We start from the raw sequence: 16,597 nt of genomic DNA on the forward strand, positions 1-16,597 counted from the left end.
GAACACTGTCATTCATGACGTGACAACGCTGGCTTCTAATTGGTCATCGACAGTGGTCAATTAGGAGCTGACAGGAGCACTCCCAGCATATCCAATGATGCAGTAGCAGCACTGAGCTACTCTAATGTCAGCTATTTCATCCTTCAACACGAGAGAACAGAGAAAAGAAAAATCAAAACAAACAACATTATGTTTTTTTCTTTCTTGGCATCTTTCCATGAAGTTTTTGGCTTGGAGAGGTCATCCCTATGACCTCTTTACCTGACAATACCTTTTTTCATTTCTTAATCTACCAAAGTATATGTTATATTGTTTTTTCCGGACATATAAACTCCATGTTTTTGTAACATATCAAAATAGATACTGTAATTTTTTATTGTACATCCATTAACTAGGGAAACACGAAAAATATATGGAAAAAATACAGTTTCCAATCATTCTTCCCATGGCTACATTTACAAACTTAGAGCGATCAAAGGAAATGACCCTGAAATGTAAATGTGTAAATGTTTACAAAGACACATTGAAGGAAGGGGTTAATATGTGCAGTTTACTAATTTTCAGGTAATTAAAAATATAAAAACCATAAACACCTTGAGTTTAAAGATCCAAAGTCAAAAACAAGCTCCTTTATTTGGGACATGTTCATTGTAACACAATAATAAGGACCAGGCATCTTCACATTCCATGTAACTGGAAGAACGTCCAATACGGTGGCACGATCCTCAACAAACTGACGTTTAATTACACGATTCATGTTAGGAACTGTAAAAGACAAAATATCCCTAATTAAATTAGTCAATGAAACAAGCACAATATAGTAAATATTCTGGCCATGTGATATGTAAGCTACTACACTCATGTCCACTGCCGTCAAAATTCATGCATTTACTAGCATTATTAATGTTACTATAACATAAGTTTAATGGGGGTGATATTGGAACCCACTGTTTTCAATGCCATCATACCCACTCACATTCATACTTGCTCTGGAAAGAGTTTGCTTTGTGGCGTAGTTTTTCGGATACTGCCTGCGCTATTTTTCCATTAACAGCAAGTCCAACACATTCATCATCATCAACATTTATTCCGTAACGCTTTACAATTGGGGACAAAGGGCCGGATTCATTAAATTAAGCAAGAAATTTCTTAGTTAAGTCTCCTGAACAAAACCATGTTAAAATGCAAGGGGTGAAAATAAATTAGTTTTCTATTTGGCTCATAAGATAAATACTGACTGTTTTTTCATGCAGCACAAAATACTTGATAGCTTATTTGTACACTGAAATTTAAAGTTGATATTTGTGTGCTACATGAAAAAAACAGACAATATTTAACTTCTGTTCAAAATAGAAAACTAATTTTCACCCCTTGCATTTTAACATGGTCTTGTCCAGGAGACTTCTTGCCTAAGTTCCTTAAGGAATCAGACCCAAACACAGTAATAAACAATACTGGGTAAAACAGACAAGGAGGCAAGAGGCTCACAAGCTTACAATCTATAGGTCAATGTCGGATACATGAGGTTAAATCTACATACTGCATATTGGTACAGCCAGAGTGCAAAGGTAAAAAGTGATTTGTATGTTATGTGATCCAGTCACACAGCACTGTTGGTCTGGAGTCATAGGGCTAGATTTACTAAGCTGCGGGTTTGAAAAAGTAGGGATGTTGCCTATAGCAACCAATCAGATTCTAGCTTTCATTTATTTAGTACCTTCCACAAAATGACAGCTAGAATCTGATTGGTTGCTATAGGCAACATCCCCACTTTTTCAAACCCACAGCTTAGTAAATCTAGCCCATAGAGTTGTAGGCTTGTGTGAATTGTGTAAAGGGTGGTAATAGGGTGACCTAGTGAGGTTAAGAGGATGGTTGTTGAGGATAATCCATAGACCTCCTTGAAATCAGCCGCTAGGTCCATTTATAACCTGGGGATTTCAGTTCTGACAGCGTGGAAAAGTCTCAGTTTATAAATAAACCTAGCGGCTGTCATTCTTTCATTTAGCGACATGGGTTACTGCAATCAGGAGCTAGTGTGTGTCGTTTGTGATGTTTTTTTTTAATTTTGACAAGCATGTTTCTGTGGATTATTTGGGTTTATCAAGCTGGAAGAAAAAAGTATTTTTTTTCTCAACCAGGAATTCATTTATTAGGCTTTTTTTTTTTCCAAAGGACAACAACGGACCATTGGGATTACTTTTATTAGGTATTTTTTTTAAAAGATTACAATAATGATATTCTTACAGATGAAGGACCTGGTGGTTAGTGAGTATTTCTGGGATTTATTTTTTTTTAAGTAAATTTATTGGTAAAACAAGGTGTGCTTTATTTACATTTTGTGTTGGTGCTCTACAGACCACAGGTGGCTCTGGGTGCCAGGGCATGCTTGCACTTGTGGTTCACCAAATGCCAGCATGCCCTGGTAGCTAGGGGTATGCTGGTGATTGTAGTGCTACAAGCAGCAGCATGTCTACACTGTTAATGACAGTCTGGGCTTGCTGGGACCTGTAGTGCACCAACATGAAATGGTGTGTGTTGCGATCTGCCTGTCTACAGTACATCCCTTCCTCTTTGACTGTTTCAGATCATGTCTTTAAGGGATTAAGCTCTCATCATTTGATCTAGATCCTGATCACCTGTGTCTAACCTTTTAAAGACTGCCTTTTCCAACAGACTGGTGCAAGTTCAATTGTTTGTTGCTCCTGGTCTCTCTAAGAAACTCCTGTGATCTGGTACTGATATGTCTCCTGGTATCTGACTTTCAGTCTGAATCTTCCCTTGATTATCCAGTTTCTCCTGCTACCACAGCTAAACCTGGTCATTCTAGTATCCTGTACCTGCAACTATCCTATTTTGCCTGCTCTCCAGTAACTCCTGCTTCTCATCTAAACCTGGAGATCCTGTACCTGCCGCTACCCTTTTGTGCCTATTACCCAGTGACTCCAGCTTTGCAGCTTAACCTGGTAATAATGCACCTGCAGGTCTTCATTTGTTCCTTATCTCGAAGGTCTTGTGTTAGCTGTTTTTCTATTGACTGTATCTAGTTTATACCTGTGTGACCTATGCTCAAAAGGAAGACACTCTGTTTTATTTACCCTCCTCTCCGTGGTCTTCATTTTGGGTACCCTAACACTGTCTTTTACTATAAATATAAAATTGCATTACTGCAGGGGTGTGGGAAGAGCCCTAGTGCTTTCAGTACAAAGCTGAGTACACTTAGAGAGGGTCCACTTCTCTTTTCAGACCCCATCTCCCTAGGGAATCCAACCCCGTGCTGTCATTATGGCAGGGGGACCCCTCTCTGCGGGTTCCCCTGATATAGTGCCACCAGCCCTCGCTGCCAAAGCCTAGTGCTGGTTCTAGCAAAATCAGGCAGACCCCACCCTTTTTGTCCCCTCCTCAATTTTGCTAGCACCAGCATTAGGCTGGCAGCACTAGGGTTAATCTGATTGGGGTGGAGAGGAGAGCAGGGTCCATTTTTTGTTTAAAGCCTCTGCGTACTGGCAGCTGTATTGCAGTACAGTTCACCCAGCTGCTAGCACAAGATTTCATGTATTTAGGGAGGGGGAGTGTGTGTGTGTGTGTGTGGGGGGGGGGGGGGGGGTTAAGCTTTGTTAGTGTTTTTATTTCTTTCTTTCTTAAATCTTACTGGCATTGCTCATTTAATGTCAACATTGTCAACACTGCTAAGTGTCGGCAATCGCATTGTCTACATTATAAGCATGTCACCAGGATGAATCTGTTGACATTTATACTGTCACCATTTTGGAAGCAACAGGATAAGTGTCGACAGATTCAGTCGGAATTGCATACCCAACCCTTTAGAATGAGTTATAAAGGAGTTAATACCCTCTAGTGTGTATATACTTTGGCACGTTACATTGCTCTCTCAGCAGCAAAACCAGTTTTCCCTAGTGATAATTCTCAGCTAACTCTGCTAAAGCAGAAACACTCATGTAGATGGTTTTATGCAGAAGCAAGGAGAAAGGAGGGTTAAATGAGAAAACTTGTTTAAATTGTGGGTAGCTTTAACTTTCTTGCCCAATGTATTTCTAACCAGAAATTTTGTATCAAGTAAAAGTACATTCAGTCTGTATGAACAGGCTGTATAGAGAATGTAGTTATATTTGATACAAGTTAACCCGTGCATGATACTCATGCATTCTTCTAGTCAAATCAAGCTACTTAAGGTGTTAAAAAGGTTCTTGTCATGCATTTGGGCCATAGCCCAGGCCTCCTCAGGGGAAGAGCGTTACTTCCCGACGTAAGCGCCCTTTTTTAACGTGGTTTTGTCCACATGTCACCACCTCATCATTCTTCTCCATCACCTCATCCTTCATCACCACATCTATCCAGATGTCTATCCAGACACAGGGATCTCTCTCAGCGGTCCTGAGTATCGCACTCCTCTCACTCTGTCACCCCCGGCAACCACCAACCACTCCCCACTGTCACCACCGGCAACCACCAACCACTCCCAACTGTCACTTCTCCTTCAAGAAATATATATATATATATATATTTTTTAAATATTTATAAACAATTTAACAATTAACAAATTAAATTAACAAATTAAAAACATCTTAGTATACCAAATTTCAGCCCTTTCTGAATTTTTTTTTCCACACACACTAAGAATTTAGTAGGTCAGTGTATAACTCCGCCCAGCAGGTGGCGCTGCAGCTTGGTTTTATTTTTTCCACACACAGACAGACTAACACACGCCACTAGACATTTATATTATAGATTAAGACTTCTCCATTCTCCCCTGTAATTACCATTATACAGTTGGTTACATAGTTACAGATATCAGTAATGAAGGATATGTGTATTTTTCCCAAACTAAAACTACAAAGTGTAAAACCCATATTTGCTACCAATCTCTGGTACAGGGATTAGAAAAAAATCTGGTGAAAACAAGGTAAACAGTATGAAAAAGGTTCAAAAACCTAAAAGGTTTTTTTTAACCTTATGTATTGGCATGTTCTGTAAATCATTCAAAAAACCATTCAGAATATTTCAGCAATTGAAATAAGTTTCACATCCATCAGCTCAGAGTGTTTTAGAGGAACATCCGAAGCTGCCAGAAAACAGCGTCTGCCAGTTAAAAGGAACAGGTGCAGATAACCAATAGACTGCTGGGAAACTATGCTTTCATAGGTTAATATTATAGGCATGTTTCTTTCTCTGGCAGTGAAATCTAGCATCCAGTTGAGATTCACCGAATGAAAAGCATCTAGAGTGCTAGCAACAGCACAGAGTGTGAATAACACTGGCTACTTGGGTCTGTATTTTATACAGGCATGGAGCTGCATTATATATTGCACATGAACCTGTATTTTAAATCGGGCAGAACCAATATCATATGCTGAATATTTAGGCTGTATTACATACTAGAAATAAAATTTCATTATATTTTGGACATTTGAGACTGTATAAAATACTAGTTATTTGGGGTGTATAATGTGATGGTGAGTGTAATAGGTGGTGAAATGGGGAAAAATGTGCTGTGATCCTGCATTCTCTGGTTTATAGATTTGCACCACTGTTTCCCTCTATAGTTCTTGGGCAAGCACATAACTGGCACTTCATTAATAGAAGCAGTTTGTCACAAACAGCACTCACCTAAGCCTGTGTGTTATGGCTACTCAGTCATTGTCATAAGCTTTTTAAAACTGGCAGAAGAGGTCTTTATCTATAGCATCCGCCTTTCCTGTAGAGTATGACGTACTCACAGGTACTCGGATGCCCCCAGGACTTAATTCAGTGTAGTATAAATAGCGTAGAGATAGACAGAGAGCACTCGAGCACAGAATAACCAGGGCCAGGCCAGAGGTCAAGGGTGAGTAAAAAGCAAGAGAAGTCACAAAACCAGCCAAAAGGTCAGGGCCAGCAGCAAGCAGTAGTCCAGGAGAACAAGCCAAGAGGTCAGAGGCAATCAGCAAACAAGCAAGGTACAGGTAACAAACAAATGGGTCAAAATCAAGTAGTCAGTCAGAGGTTCACAGAGTAGAAGTAGGTTCAGCTAATGGCAGGGATGCTATGCCCTCCCTGCCTTTTAAAAAAAAAGAGGACCAATCACAGAGCAGGATTGGAGACAAGCCTCCTAACACCACAGTGAGTGATAGCAGTCATGTGACAGAACCACAGATGAGAACCTCAGCTGCTAGCAACTACATTGGGCAGAACAAACAGAGGCATGCTGGCTGCTAGCAACAGTCAGGATAGGAAGAAAGCATAAGTATCTCGGTTGCCTAGCAATCACAGGGACAGAAGGAGCAGGGCAGATTATTGTAGCAACATGACGGTTCAAGGCACAGGTATACCAGCAATGTAGTGAGCCATCGTGATTAACGCAGCGGCTCATGACACTGTGTGATGAGTATGTGACAAGGGGTTTATCAGTACAAGACCACGTGGTCTGTCTAAATAGGATTTAAACCCCAAAATTATACTTCACACACTCTATTAATCCAAGACTGCCACAACCAAAACTCATTTTCAAAAATCAGATTTTAAGGAAAACTTAGGTCCCATGCCTTAACTCAAAACTATCACGCACAGGTGCCCGCTTGTCACTTACAGGCCCTGGTGGTCGGTAATTTATCCTCTTCTTCCCACTCTGCAACCACCGCTCTACATCTTAGCAGTGGTAGTGCAGCACTCATAGGTATTCAGATATTTACATTAAGATAAACACTGACAACGTGGGGGCAGGTAAATAGAAAGAGTCAGCCTATTTACAACTGACTCTGAGCACTGTTCAGTGTCAGTGTATCAGGTCTACCTGAATTTAGCACTCTAATGTCTTTCCTGCTATGTTTTACAGACTTCAGTGTCCTTAGGCATAATGATTTCGGCTTGGTTGCAGACTATACTCCTTGGTTTCGATTCTGAGCCACAATTTCTGGCTATCTTCCTGGATTCTGATCCCGACTTTTGCGAAGTCTATTTTGGTACTGAATTTGCATTTCTCTGACTGTGTACAAGACCCATCTTCTCCATACTAACTTGACACTCTGTATTACTGACTACCAGCTTGTCCAAACAAAGGGCAGTGCAGAGGGTCTCGACCTGAGGGCTCCTGGCAGAGAAGTCCAAAATTCCTGTGGGGAACCTTGGTGAAAATTAGAGGGTCCATTAAACTTTGTGCATCAGTTCTGCAAGCACTCATCATGCCTGGGGAACTAAATACTCATAGTTCAGGCCGTGACAAACTAAATCCCATTATAATTCAACTTAATTTGAACAGAGTTCAATTACCCAAACAATCCCTTGTATTTGTTATGTAACATTTGAAAATGACCAAGGTTAACCAGCACATGAATTTGTTAAAAACACATGGACTGAATGTTACTAAATGGAATTTATTAAGACAATAAGCTTAAAGTATCTAAATAAGATAACAAAATGACACACAATAATAACACATTTTTACTCTCAAACATCACAGAATCATAATAATATATACAATCAAATGAGTATAATTTTACCTATGTGGTGACATGAAACAAATCTATAAAAAATAGTGATTATTTGGGTCAATATTCCATCAATTTTTTTCCCTGCCAGTTAGACCTTTTTGTTTGAAGTATTAAGTATAGTTAATTGGCTATATTATGAATATGCAAAGGGATTTTCTCCAATGGGAATGATAAAAGAAATTGCTTTGAAAATACATATCAGATAAAGATACTTTGCTATTGAAACATGTTGGCAATTGTAGACTTCCAGCTGGATCTCTACTTTCCACTTGGAATTTTTTAATATGTTTCTACAACCCGGGTTTCTTTAGGAGTCTTAATATACTTTAGAGAAGTCTATTTTTTTTAATTTTACTCGTTATTGAAGTGCAAAATATTAAATGTTATTTTAAAATTTTAAAACGTGCCACAAGAGGATTTTTTTTTGCCTTTCCCCACATGGTCTTGGGAGTGCGACATTTGTGCTAAAGAACAAAAGAAGGACAAAGAAATGTGTTACACGCCGGACTCTCAGGTTCACAGTCCGAGGTCCGACGCACTTACCTGCCCTGGTGTCTCCGCACCGTGCAGCTTCTCCTAGCAGACATGTTTTCAGCGGTTCTGCAAATGCGCAGAAGCGTTCCTCTTTCTAACCACTTACAACTCGCTGATTGGTCACCCATTCATTGCTGCACTATAACTAGCACCTCCCACCTCTTCTATGTGCGGTTCTTTTAGGCAGTTACCTGTCTCTGTAGGACATGGCTTCCAGTCTCTCTAGTACCTCCTGTGTGTCGGTCCGCAGACTACTGCATCCTGCTCATCTCCACTGTCTAGTGGTAACATCCAGCAGACCATTACCTCCTGTATCCAGTACCTCCCGTGTATCGGTTTGCAGACTATTGCATCTTGCCTCTCATCTCCAATGTCTAGTGGTGAACTCTCAGCAGATCATCACATCCTTTATCTCCTGTTTATTGGTCCACAGACTACCGCACCTGTGTGCCTTCTCCACTTTCTAGTGGTAATGCACAGAAAACTGCTGCACCGTCTCCCGTATCACCTTAATATAGGTCTGCAGACTATTGCACCCGGTGTGGTAAATCCACTGTATAGTGGTAACGTTCCGCAGACCATCGCATTTGAGGACCAGTTACAGACTGATCGCTCTGCTCCACTCTATTGTTGTGTTATCTCTAAATATTTCTCAGTTATCCTACTCTCCGATCTCGTTAGGCACTACCTTAGAGGGCCGCGACCTGCAGTGCAGAAGCCGCGAAGTCCAAATCTCCTTGTGGGGATCCCTGGCGAATACCATCTGCATTGTTAGACTCCGCGCCTCTAAGGGAACTACCATCAATCCCAACAAATCAAAGACTAACTCCTTTTTCACTGTGACAAAATGATTGCCTGCTTACATGCCGATTCATCTTTGCATTTATATATTTACAAACAATAAAAGCATCACAACAAAAAGGAGTTATAAAAAAAGATTTTGCAGATCTAACATCAATCCTTTTTTAATTGATATGAAATTAAATTTTTCACTTTATGTTTTTTGTTTGAGATATTAGCATCGCCGTTCTTTTCATATTTTGTGTTATATGTTTGTGACAGGATGGACCGCCTATGCCACCCTGTCTGTTGTTGCTGGGAACCGGTTGGGCTTACTTTGCCACCGTTCCCTTTTCATTATCCCAAAAGCGCCCTCTTGCCGCAGTAGGAGGGACTTATAGTGCTGCCACCACTGAGCTCCTTCTATGGCACTCAGAACCACGTTCCTTCTGGGTCACTGACGCTGCTAGTGTACCTCGTTGCTGATGTACCTGGGCTGGTAACTCCGGACCTCTTACTATGGATCCCCCCCTGGCCTATCACATGGACCAGGTCTGCATGGGTAGCAGGCAGAGCAGTGGTACCGGAAAAGCTTAGGTCCAAACCTTAGACACAGCCGGAGAACGGATTAGATTTGGGTCTAATCTGTAGATCACAGGAATACAGAGATATTGAAGATGTTTCCAAGCAGGTCTTTGAAGCAAGATGGTTTATTTTCTCTCAACCTAGTTGAAGGTACCAGGGTGATCAGGTCAGATGAAGTCAGAAGAACGATTACATGCTCACAGAGCTCATCTTTTATACAGTTCAGAAAAAGTCTATTTTTAGAATCAGGATATACTCTATTCACACAAACATTGATTTACATGCATTGCAAAACCACTAGTATTTATACTTAGCTATGTAATTCTTAAAAACCTTCGTTTGATTTCCTGCATCTTTGAGATGCAGGAAATGTGGCAGCACGTTTTAAATTAAACCTTCCTGTCTCCAAGTTAAACCTCACACATCAAAAGATCTAACACGTGGCCTTTCATCAGACTGTTCAGAACTCATATTCACACAGAACAACAAAAGGACCCACAACAAGCCAGTTTCCCAAACCACAATACACCAAAGGCTTGGTAAACACAGGCTCATTGTATCAGATATATGCATCAGAAATAGGCATATCCTATAGCAAGGTTAGACAAGAGACAAATTTCTTCCCTGGTCTCAGAAATAACGATTACCTATCCCACAATATAAACAATATCAAAAAATAAGTGCAAATGTAATTACATAAATAAGTGCCCTGCGCTATTTGCTTTAAATACATTTTTTCCAAAAGTTATTTTATAGTGATCCAGTCACAATGCTGTTATAGTTTTGTGGGTTTGAACCTGAGGAAGTGGGCTGCATTTGTCTTTTGGAGCGCTATTGGTTTAGTTGCATATTTCCTACACATATGGCAATTGATTTGAGCAACTACCAGTTTTGTATTTGTCTGAGAGGCATGTTGGTGTCAGTAGCTGAGGGGGAGTACTGACATTGGATTGCTATTTGGAGGTTTCTGGGGTACCTCTTTGGTGAGTTAGCTCTCAATTTAAAAACACATGTATGGCCCAAATATATGGGACTCTCATTGTTTAGAGTAGGACCACCCTATTAGCAAAAGCACCTTGGCGTGGTGGGTGGCTTCAACATACATTTGCAAATGTGTGCAACTGAGACTTTTGCATTTTTATCTACAGTAGAAAAAGCAGATCTGTTGCTGGCTATAGCAGTGTGCTGGGGGAATTTGTCTCTGTTTTTCCTTTTACATATGGCAAGTGGTCAGATGATATGTCAGCAAAGCTAAATTAACCTCTTCGAAACTTGCCCACAATGAATTACACAGACTCCATTGTTATATTTTTAACCCCTAATGTGCCTACACAGATAAACTTCTTGGGGAGAGAACATTTATATTTTAATGTATTTAGTTACACTTGACTACATCATAATTCACAACATAGTTCCTTTGGCCAAGGCTCATTTTCATTTACTATACCGACAGAGTTTAAAAAAGTCCTGAGATGTTTCGAGTTGCAGTAGTGGCTTCATCCTCAAGTCTCTGTCATGGAGATTTATTACTACCAGAGCTATAAAATCCAAACCACTACCATTCAATCACTGTTGACGAGGGAAAGACCACAACATTATAAATTAGCACAATTTTATTCAAAGGATCAGGCAGCAAACAATTCATGGAATACATTCAAAATGATCTAATCACCACAAACACAACAGAACTCCCCAAGTGCTAGCAAGCTCTGGCAGCCATGGGTATGCTGGTGCTGGTAGTACTACAAACACCAGCATGCCCAAACTGTTCATAGCAGTCTGGGTTTGCTGGAACCTGTAGTGCACCAGGGACAAAATGGTGTTTTTAACATTAAATATTTTTGTATTACCCCACACCGACCACCTATGTGCAAATAGCCCTAGTGGTGTCAGCACAGGGCTGGGTACCCCTAGGGAGAAGTGGTCCTTTCTTTTGGCAGTTCCCAACTTCCAACCCTGTGCTGGCCAGGCTGGGGTTGGTTTCAATTATGGCAGGGGACACCACGCCTACTATAGTGCCATCAGCACGGGCTGGCAAAGTGTAGTGCTGATAAAAGTACAATCAGGGGGACCAGATGTTTTTTGTCCCCCTGATTTTGCTAGGTTGGCAGCACTAGGGTTAATCTGTTGTGTTTATGTTTTGGGTTTTTTTTTTGGGGGGGGGTTACTTTTTTTATGTATTGATGTTTTATTTATTTGTTATTTGCTGCAATGTGTCGGTGGGTCCAGCGGCTGTATTTTTTTCTTTTTTAAAAAAACAGTTTTATTGGTTTTTACAAAGTACAGAGATGCAAATAAAAAAATAAGACAACAGGTATTAAGGTACAGTGGTTATCAAAGAATTAGTACAATAAGATATAAATACGGTCTATACAAATAAGAGGAACCAGAGTGTACCAAGGGATAGCTTTATACAGAAGTTTTTAGGGGTGAAGACGTACAATGGGGAGGATGGTGGGGAATGGAAGGGGGAGGATTATTTAGAAAGTGTGAGAGTAGAGGAGTGATGGCATTCGGCAGTTTAAATCTAATGTTCTGAGGGCGGTTGGGGAGGGAGTATCGAGTGGGAATATGTTGTGGTTAAAAAGAGGGAAAGCTCCATAGTGAGTGGTCCAGGGACCAGTGGCTGTATTGATGTGCCGGCAGGTCCAGAGCCTGTATTACAGGTGGGCAGCACTAGGGTTCTTGTGTTTTTTTTATTATTAGGGGGGCATGCTGTTTTTTATTTAATGTATTTACTGTTTTGCTCCAGCGTGTACGCCGGCTGGTGCTGATGTTTAAATGTGGACATTGCGACTGTCCAGTTTACTACCTGTCGACAGTCCCAATGTCACCAGTTTAACCATGTAGACACACTGAACCTGTCGACACTTCTGACTGTCCACAATATGATGCCAATAGTCTGTCAACAGGTTCAGAGTTGCTAGATTAACTACCTCCTCTTTTACCCGTCTTCTCTCACACTAGGTGATGTCAACATTCCCATTGACAATCCCTCTGTCTCTGCGGTCAAAAAACATTTTTACTTAACATTTTTACTCTCCCATTGGACTTCATCTCCCACCCACTTTGAAGGACACTCCATTCACCTTGTCTTCTTTCACTACTTTTCCATCTCTAGTTTCTCCAAGTTGGTCTTCCCGTTCTCTGACCACAACCACCTTTCCTCCAGCATCACCGTACCGAATACTCCACCCTGCACAAAACTCACATGCATACTGCAACACCTAAATACTCTCGACCCGATCCACCTCTCATTTTCACTAAAACAATAGACTCCTATAACTACTCTGTTCTGCCCTGATCAGGCTGCCTCTTTCTAAAAGAAATCACTCACATCAGCCCTAGATAATGCAGCTCCAGCCAACACATATGATCTTAAACGTTGTGCCTCAACTATTGAACAAACAGACCCCCCCCATCTGCAAAAGTGCTCCTCCCTGCCGAGTGCCACTGGTGCAATCCTTCTTTACTATAATTGCATCTATTCTTCATACAACACCGCCCTTTACTTGTCAAGTAAACATAATACAATTTTCTTCTAACCTTGAAAACTCTTTACCACCTTCAACTTGCTGCCCACCTGCACCTTCTTCCCTCACAGCCAATGATTTTGCCACCTACTTCAAAGACAAATCAACATTATTCAACAATATATATTTCATGCTAAATCCCACACAATCACCCACTCGAAGTTCTCTATTTTCACTCATCTCATCATTGTACCCTACAATCTACCCCCTCAACCACATTCTCACCAACTTCTCGTCTCCCTCTCCCCTACTGCATGCCCACCTCTAGTTTATCTCAGCAACTTGTCTCTCTCCACTGACACATTTCCATCCTACTTTAAACATGTGTTCACAATATTATTTTTGAACAGAACCCCACATTCAGACTGTTCTTTACAGTGCATTTTAACTGTTTCCATAACAACTTCACAGTGGTTAACGACCAGATCAATTTTGCTAGTGTTTCATATTACCAATGAACACAGACTTATTGGATTTACCAAGGCATGCCTCTAGTAAATTTAACAACATATGAGACACACATTTCTAAATTATTCAACTTTATAGCCTTCAGGATTTCATAAAATTCTTTAGAAGATTTGTGAAGCCTCCAGCAAAACTAAACCTTACACCATATTTTACATGGCATCCAGGGAGTTAAAATATATAATCAAACTTCCATCTGTGGATAAGTTTATCAAATCCATTTATCGAGTTCTGCCTGGAGGCAGCCAAGAAAAGTGAAGTTGTTTATCTTAATTTATTTAACTTTTTCCAAAAGGCAACATACAGATGGAGCAAGTTTCTTTTAGGTTTATAGTGCAACTGGGCGTATGGTGTGTAGGGAAATTTAGGCACACTTAATCTCCACTCTGCGTGCATCTACAGCGTTACGACATCAACTACAATAAGGATCATGGACACCAGATTGCGCATCAAAGAAATACTATGGGTTCTATTTAATATTATGCAGAAAAAAAAACTGGCAATAGAATATTTTTTATCTCCTCAGTTTACACAGAAGGATTCTTACCACTTTGTCAGCCAATCGTCATTGTTTCTGCTCATGTGAGACCCAGTTTTGCCTGTTCACACATGCACAGTGGAACTGGAAGCTCTGACTTTGACTTCCAGTTGCACTTTCAACAACAATAAAATATAAAAATGGATTAAGAAAATAGTGAAAAAATGTTAATGCTGACAGCCTTTTTTGAAAAAACGCTTTATTTAAATAAATATTTTTGTGCAATAACTCCAGCTCTTGCCTACTACCACCATCCAGAAATAGAGATAGCAGTTGGAGGATTACAGCTACCCCTGTGACATTTTATTTTGATAAATTACCTGATAGATTTGCCCTTCTTAACGAAGGGTCTTGATAGACCAAATTTTTGGCAAAATTAATTGCCCCGCATGTCTGCATATTTTGTGTATATTAATTGACTGACAACTTGTTTGAGAGGTGAAAAGGGTTATACCGCTTTCCATGGTGTAACGCTTGTGAATATAGAAAACTTTATTTGTAACTGTGCAGTTTTGTTGTTGATTGTGTGATAACTTCACAACTATTAAACATATTTGGAACAAGGTATAATTTAAGGAGATTTGTAATGAAATTAGGAACAGTGATTATTTTATGAGAATTGATAGCCTGTATATATGGGTAGGTGCAACCATTTCATTCCCATGTACAAAGGCCCTTCCAAAAATGCAAATAAAAAAAATAGACATTTCAACCCCTGGTTGGCAGCAAACATACAATTTCTAAATGATGACACTTGAGAGAACCTGCGCTTCCCTCAATTTTCCGAGCACCAAGAGCAACAAAATGCTTTTATCAATTTTTACAACTCAGACACTTTCATTAGCTTTGTAATAACCTCCTTACCATATATAAATCCTATGGGGCATATTCAATTAGGGTTCTGGTTAGCGGTAACGCGCGTTACTGCCGGTATTACGGTACCGCAATAACGCAGATTTTCATACGCCAACCTAAAAAGGTTTAATTGAACCAAGCTCCTCTACAAAATTCCCATGAACCGATACGGGAGACTGATGTTGCGGAAGCCTTGGACAGCTAAGAACATGCAGAGATCAGAGAGAACACTGCCAGCGCTCAATCTGCATTAGTACCAAAGAGAACACTTACGAGGTCCTGTACCGATGGTACTTAGTGACAGAGAAACTGCATAAACTTTACTCCAACTTCTCAGACAGATATTGGAAAGGTTGCTCACCACCGGGCTCCTTTTATCACATCTAGCAAGTGGCCTAAAAATTAAAAGGTTTCTGGAAGGGCAAAAGGGACCTGATTATAAAGCTGGGTACACACTATAGAAATCTTTAACAATTTTACTGATAATGAACTGGCTGTTGCACTGCATAGAGTATATGACCTGTTTCATTAAACACTCCATAAAATCATTCTGGGAGCCTCGGACTCTACCACTCTCATCATAATCTCTCTGGTAAATTCACAGGGATCTCGGCCTACGGAGGGATGGCCACTCCTGGTTCACTCACTCTTACACCCCCCCCCCCCCCCTTGACCTTTTAAACCTTTCTTCCCTGCATCTGTTTATTCCTTACTTTCTCCATTAATATTATTATTATTATCATTTATTTGTTAGGAGCCACAAGGTATCCGCAGAGCCGCACACAGTACTAACAGTAGACTATACAGGGTGAAACCATACAGAACAATGACCAAAAAGTACTCCCATTCTCCCATTTCCCTGTAAAAACTAAAGTAGGATTGTTTACTTGTATGTAACATATGAACAAAGGGAATATTTGTTTGACATGTACTCCACATGTCTCTATGATTCTTACAGATGCATCCCAAATTATACTTTGTAAGGTTGTTCTGCTCTGTGCACAGAACAAAACAATAGATACATTTAAAGGGGCAGATTCAATTAAGAGCAAGGTGTCGCTTAACAATGCCTCACATGTGCATATTGCCGCCTATTACAGTAAGGAATCTCGGCTCATTTTTCTGCACACCTCTATGGAATGGGAGGGAAAATGAGCTGAGATTTCAGTCAGAACATCGAAGCAATGTGTTTCCCTGGACTGTTAGAGATACATTGCTTCACCTTGCACCAAACTAAATCTCTCCAAAAAATGTGATTCAAGCTGACAAAGCTCACCCTCAGCTTATTGATTTTAGTCCTGAAACCCCCTGGCTCAGCCTATTCCAAACTTAGAAATGCTAAAAGAGAAGGGGGGGGGGGGGGTGACTGCCAGTCCCATAATGTCACGGCAATAGGATTTTCCTGGATCCGTCTCAGAACCCTTGGGACTAGCTGTGGCAGGGGTGAAGTGGAAATTTGGAGGCCGAATGAAGGTTTTGCTCATGGAATATGTGCTCTATTCCTGTATACCAAATGTTAGGAGGAGGAATGCAGGACTGGACTCCGTACTGAAATAAACGTCTGGAATCTGGACCTGGTGGACTGAAAACTGGATGCAGGAACAGAGGGACTGAACCCACGGCCAGACACTCAGTACCTTCAAGAATCCAGAAACTCAGAAGATTATAGTACCAAAACTGGAACTGGGAAGGCTCAGAACTCAGACAGCGGATTATCAGGGGTGACAAGTTCCTGAGCTGTTTAAGCCTGGACTGTCCCCGGGCAACTTAATATAAGCCTGGAACTGGAAGCCGGTTTCCAGAGACACAGAGATGACTCC

The 16,597-nt window shown here is 40.6% G+C and overlaps 1 protein-coding gene across 2 annotated transcripts in view; it reads right to left on the bottom strand.

Moving 5' to 3' along the window:
• LOC142149984 (uncharacterized) overlaps positions 1-16,597 on the bottom strand; it is a 96,142-nt gene that overhangs the window by 68,833 nt on the left and 10,712 nt on the right. For both annotated transcript variants that reach the window (XM_075205259.1, XM_075205258.1), the window contains one exon: positions 594-765. In XM_075205259.1, coding sequence (XP_075061360.1) covers positions 594-757 — 164 coding nt within the window. In that variant the 5' untranslated portion in view covers positions 758-765. The remainder of the gene's footprint in view (positions 1-593; positions 766-16,597) is intronic.

Source organism: Mixophyes fleayi, chromosome 4 (genome assembly GCF_038048845.1).
Source record: "Mixophyes fleayi isolate aMixFle1 chromosome 4, aMixFle1.hap1, whole genome shotgun sequence".
NCBI classification, from domain to species: domain Eukaryota; kingdom Metazoa; phylum Chordata; class Amphibia; order Anura; family Limnodynastidae; genus Mixophyes; species Mixophyes fleayi.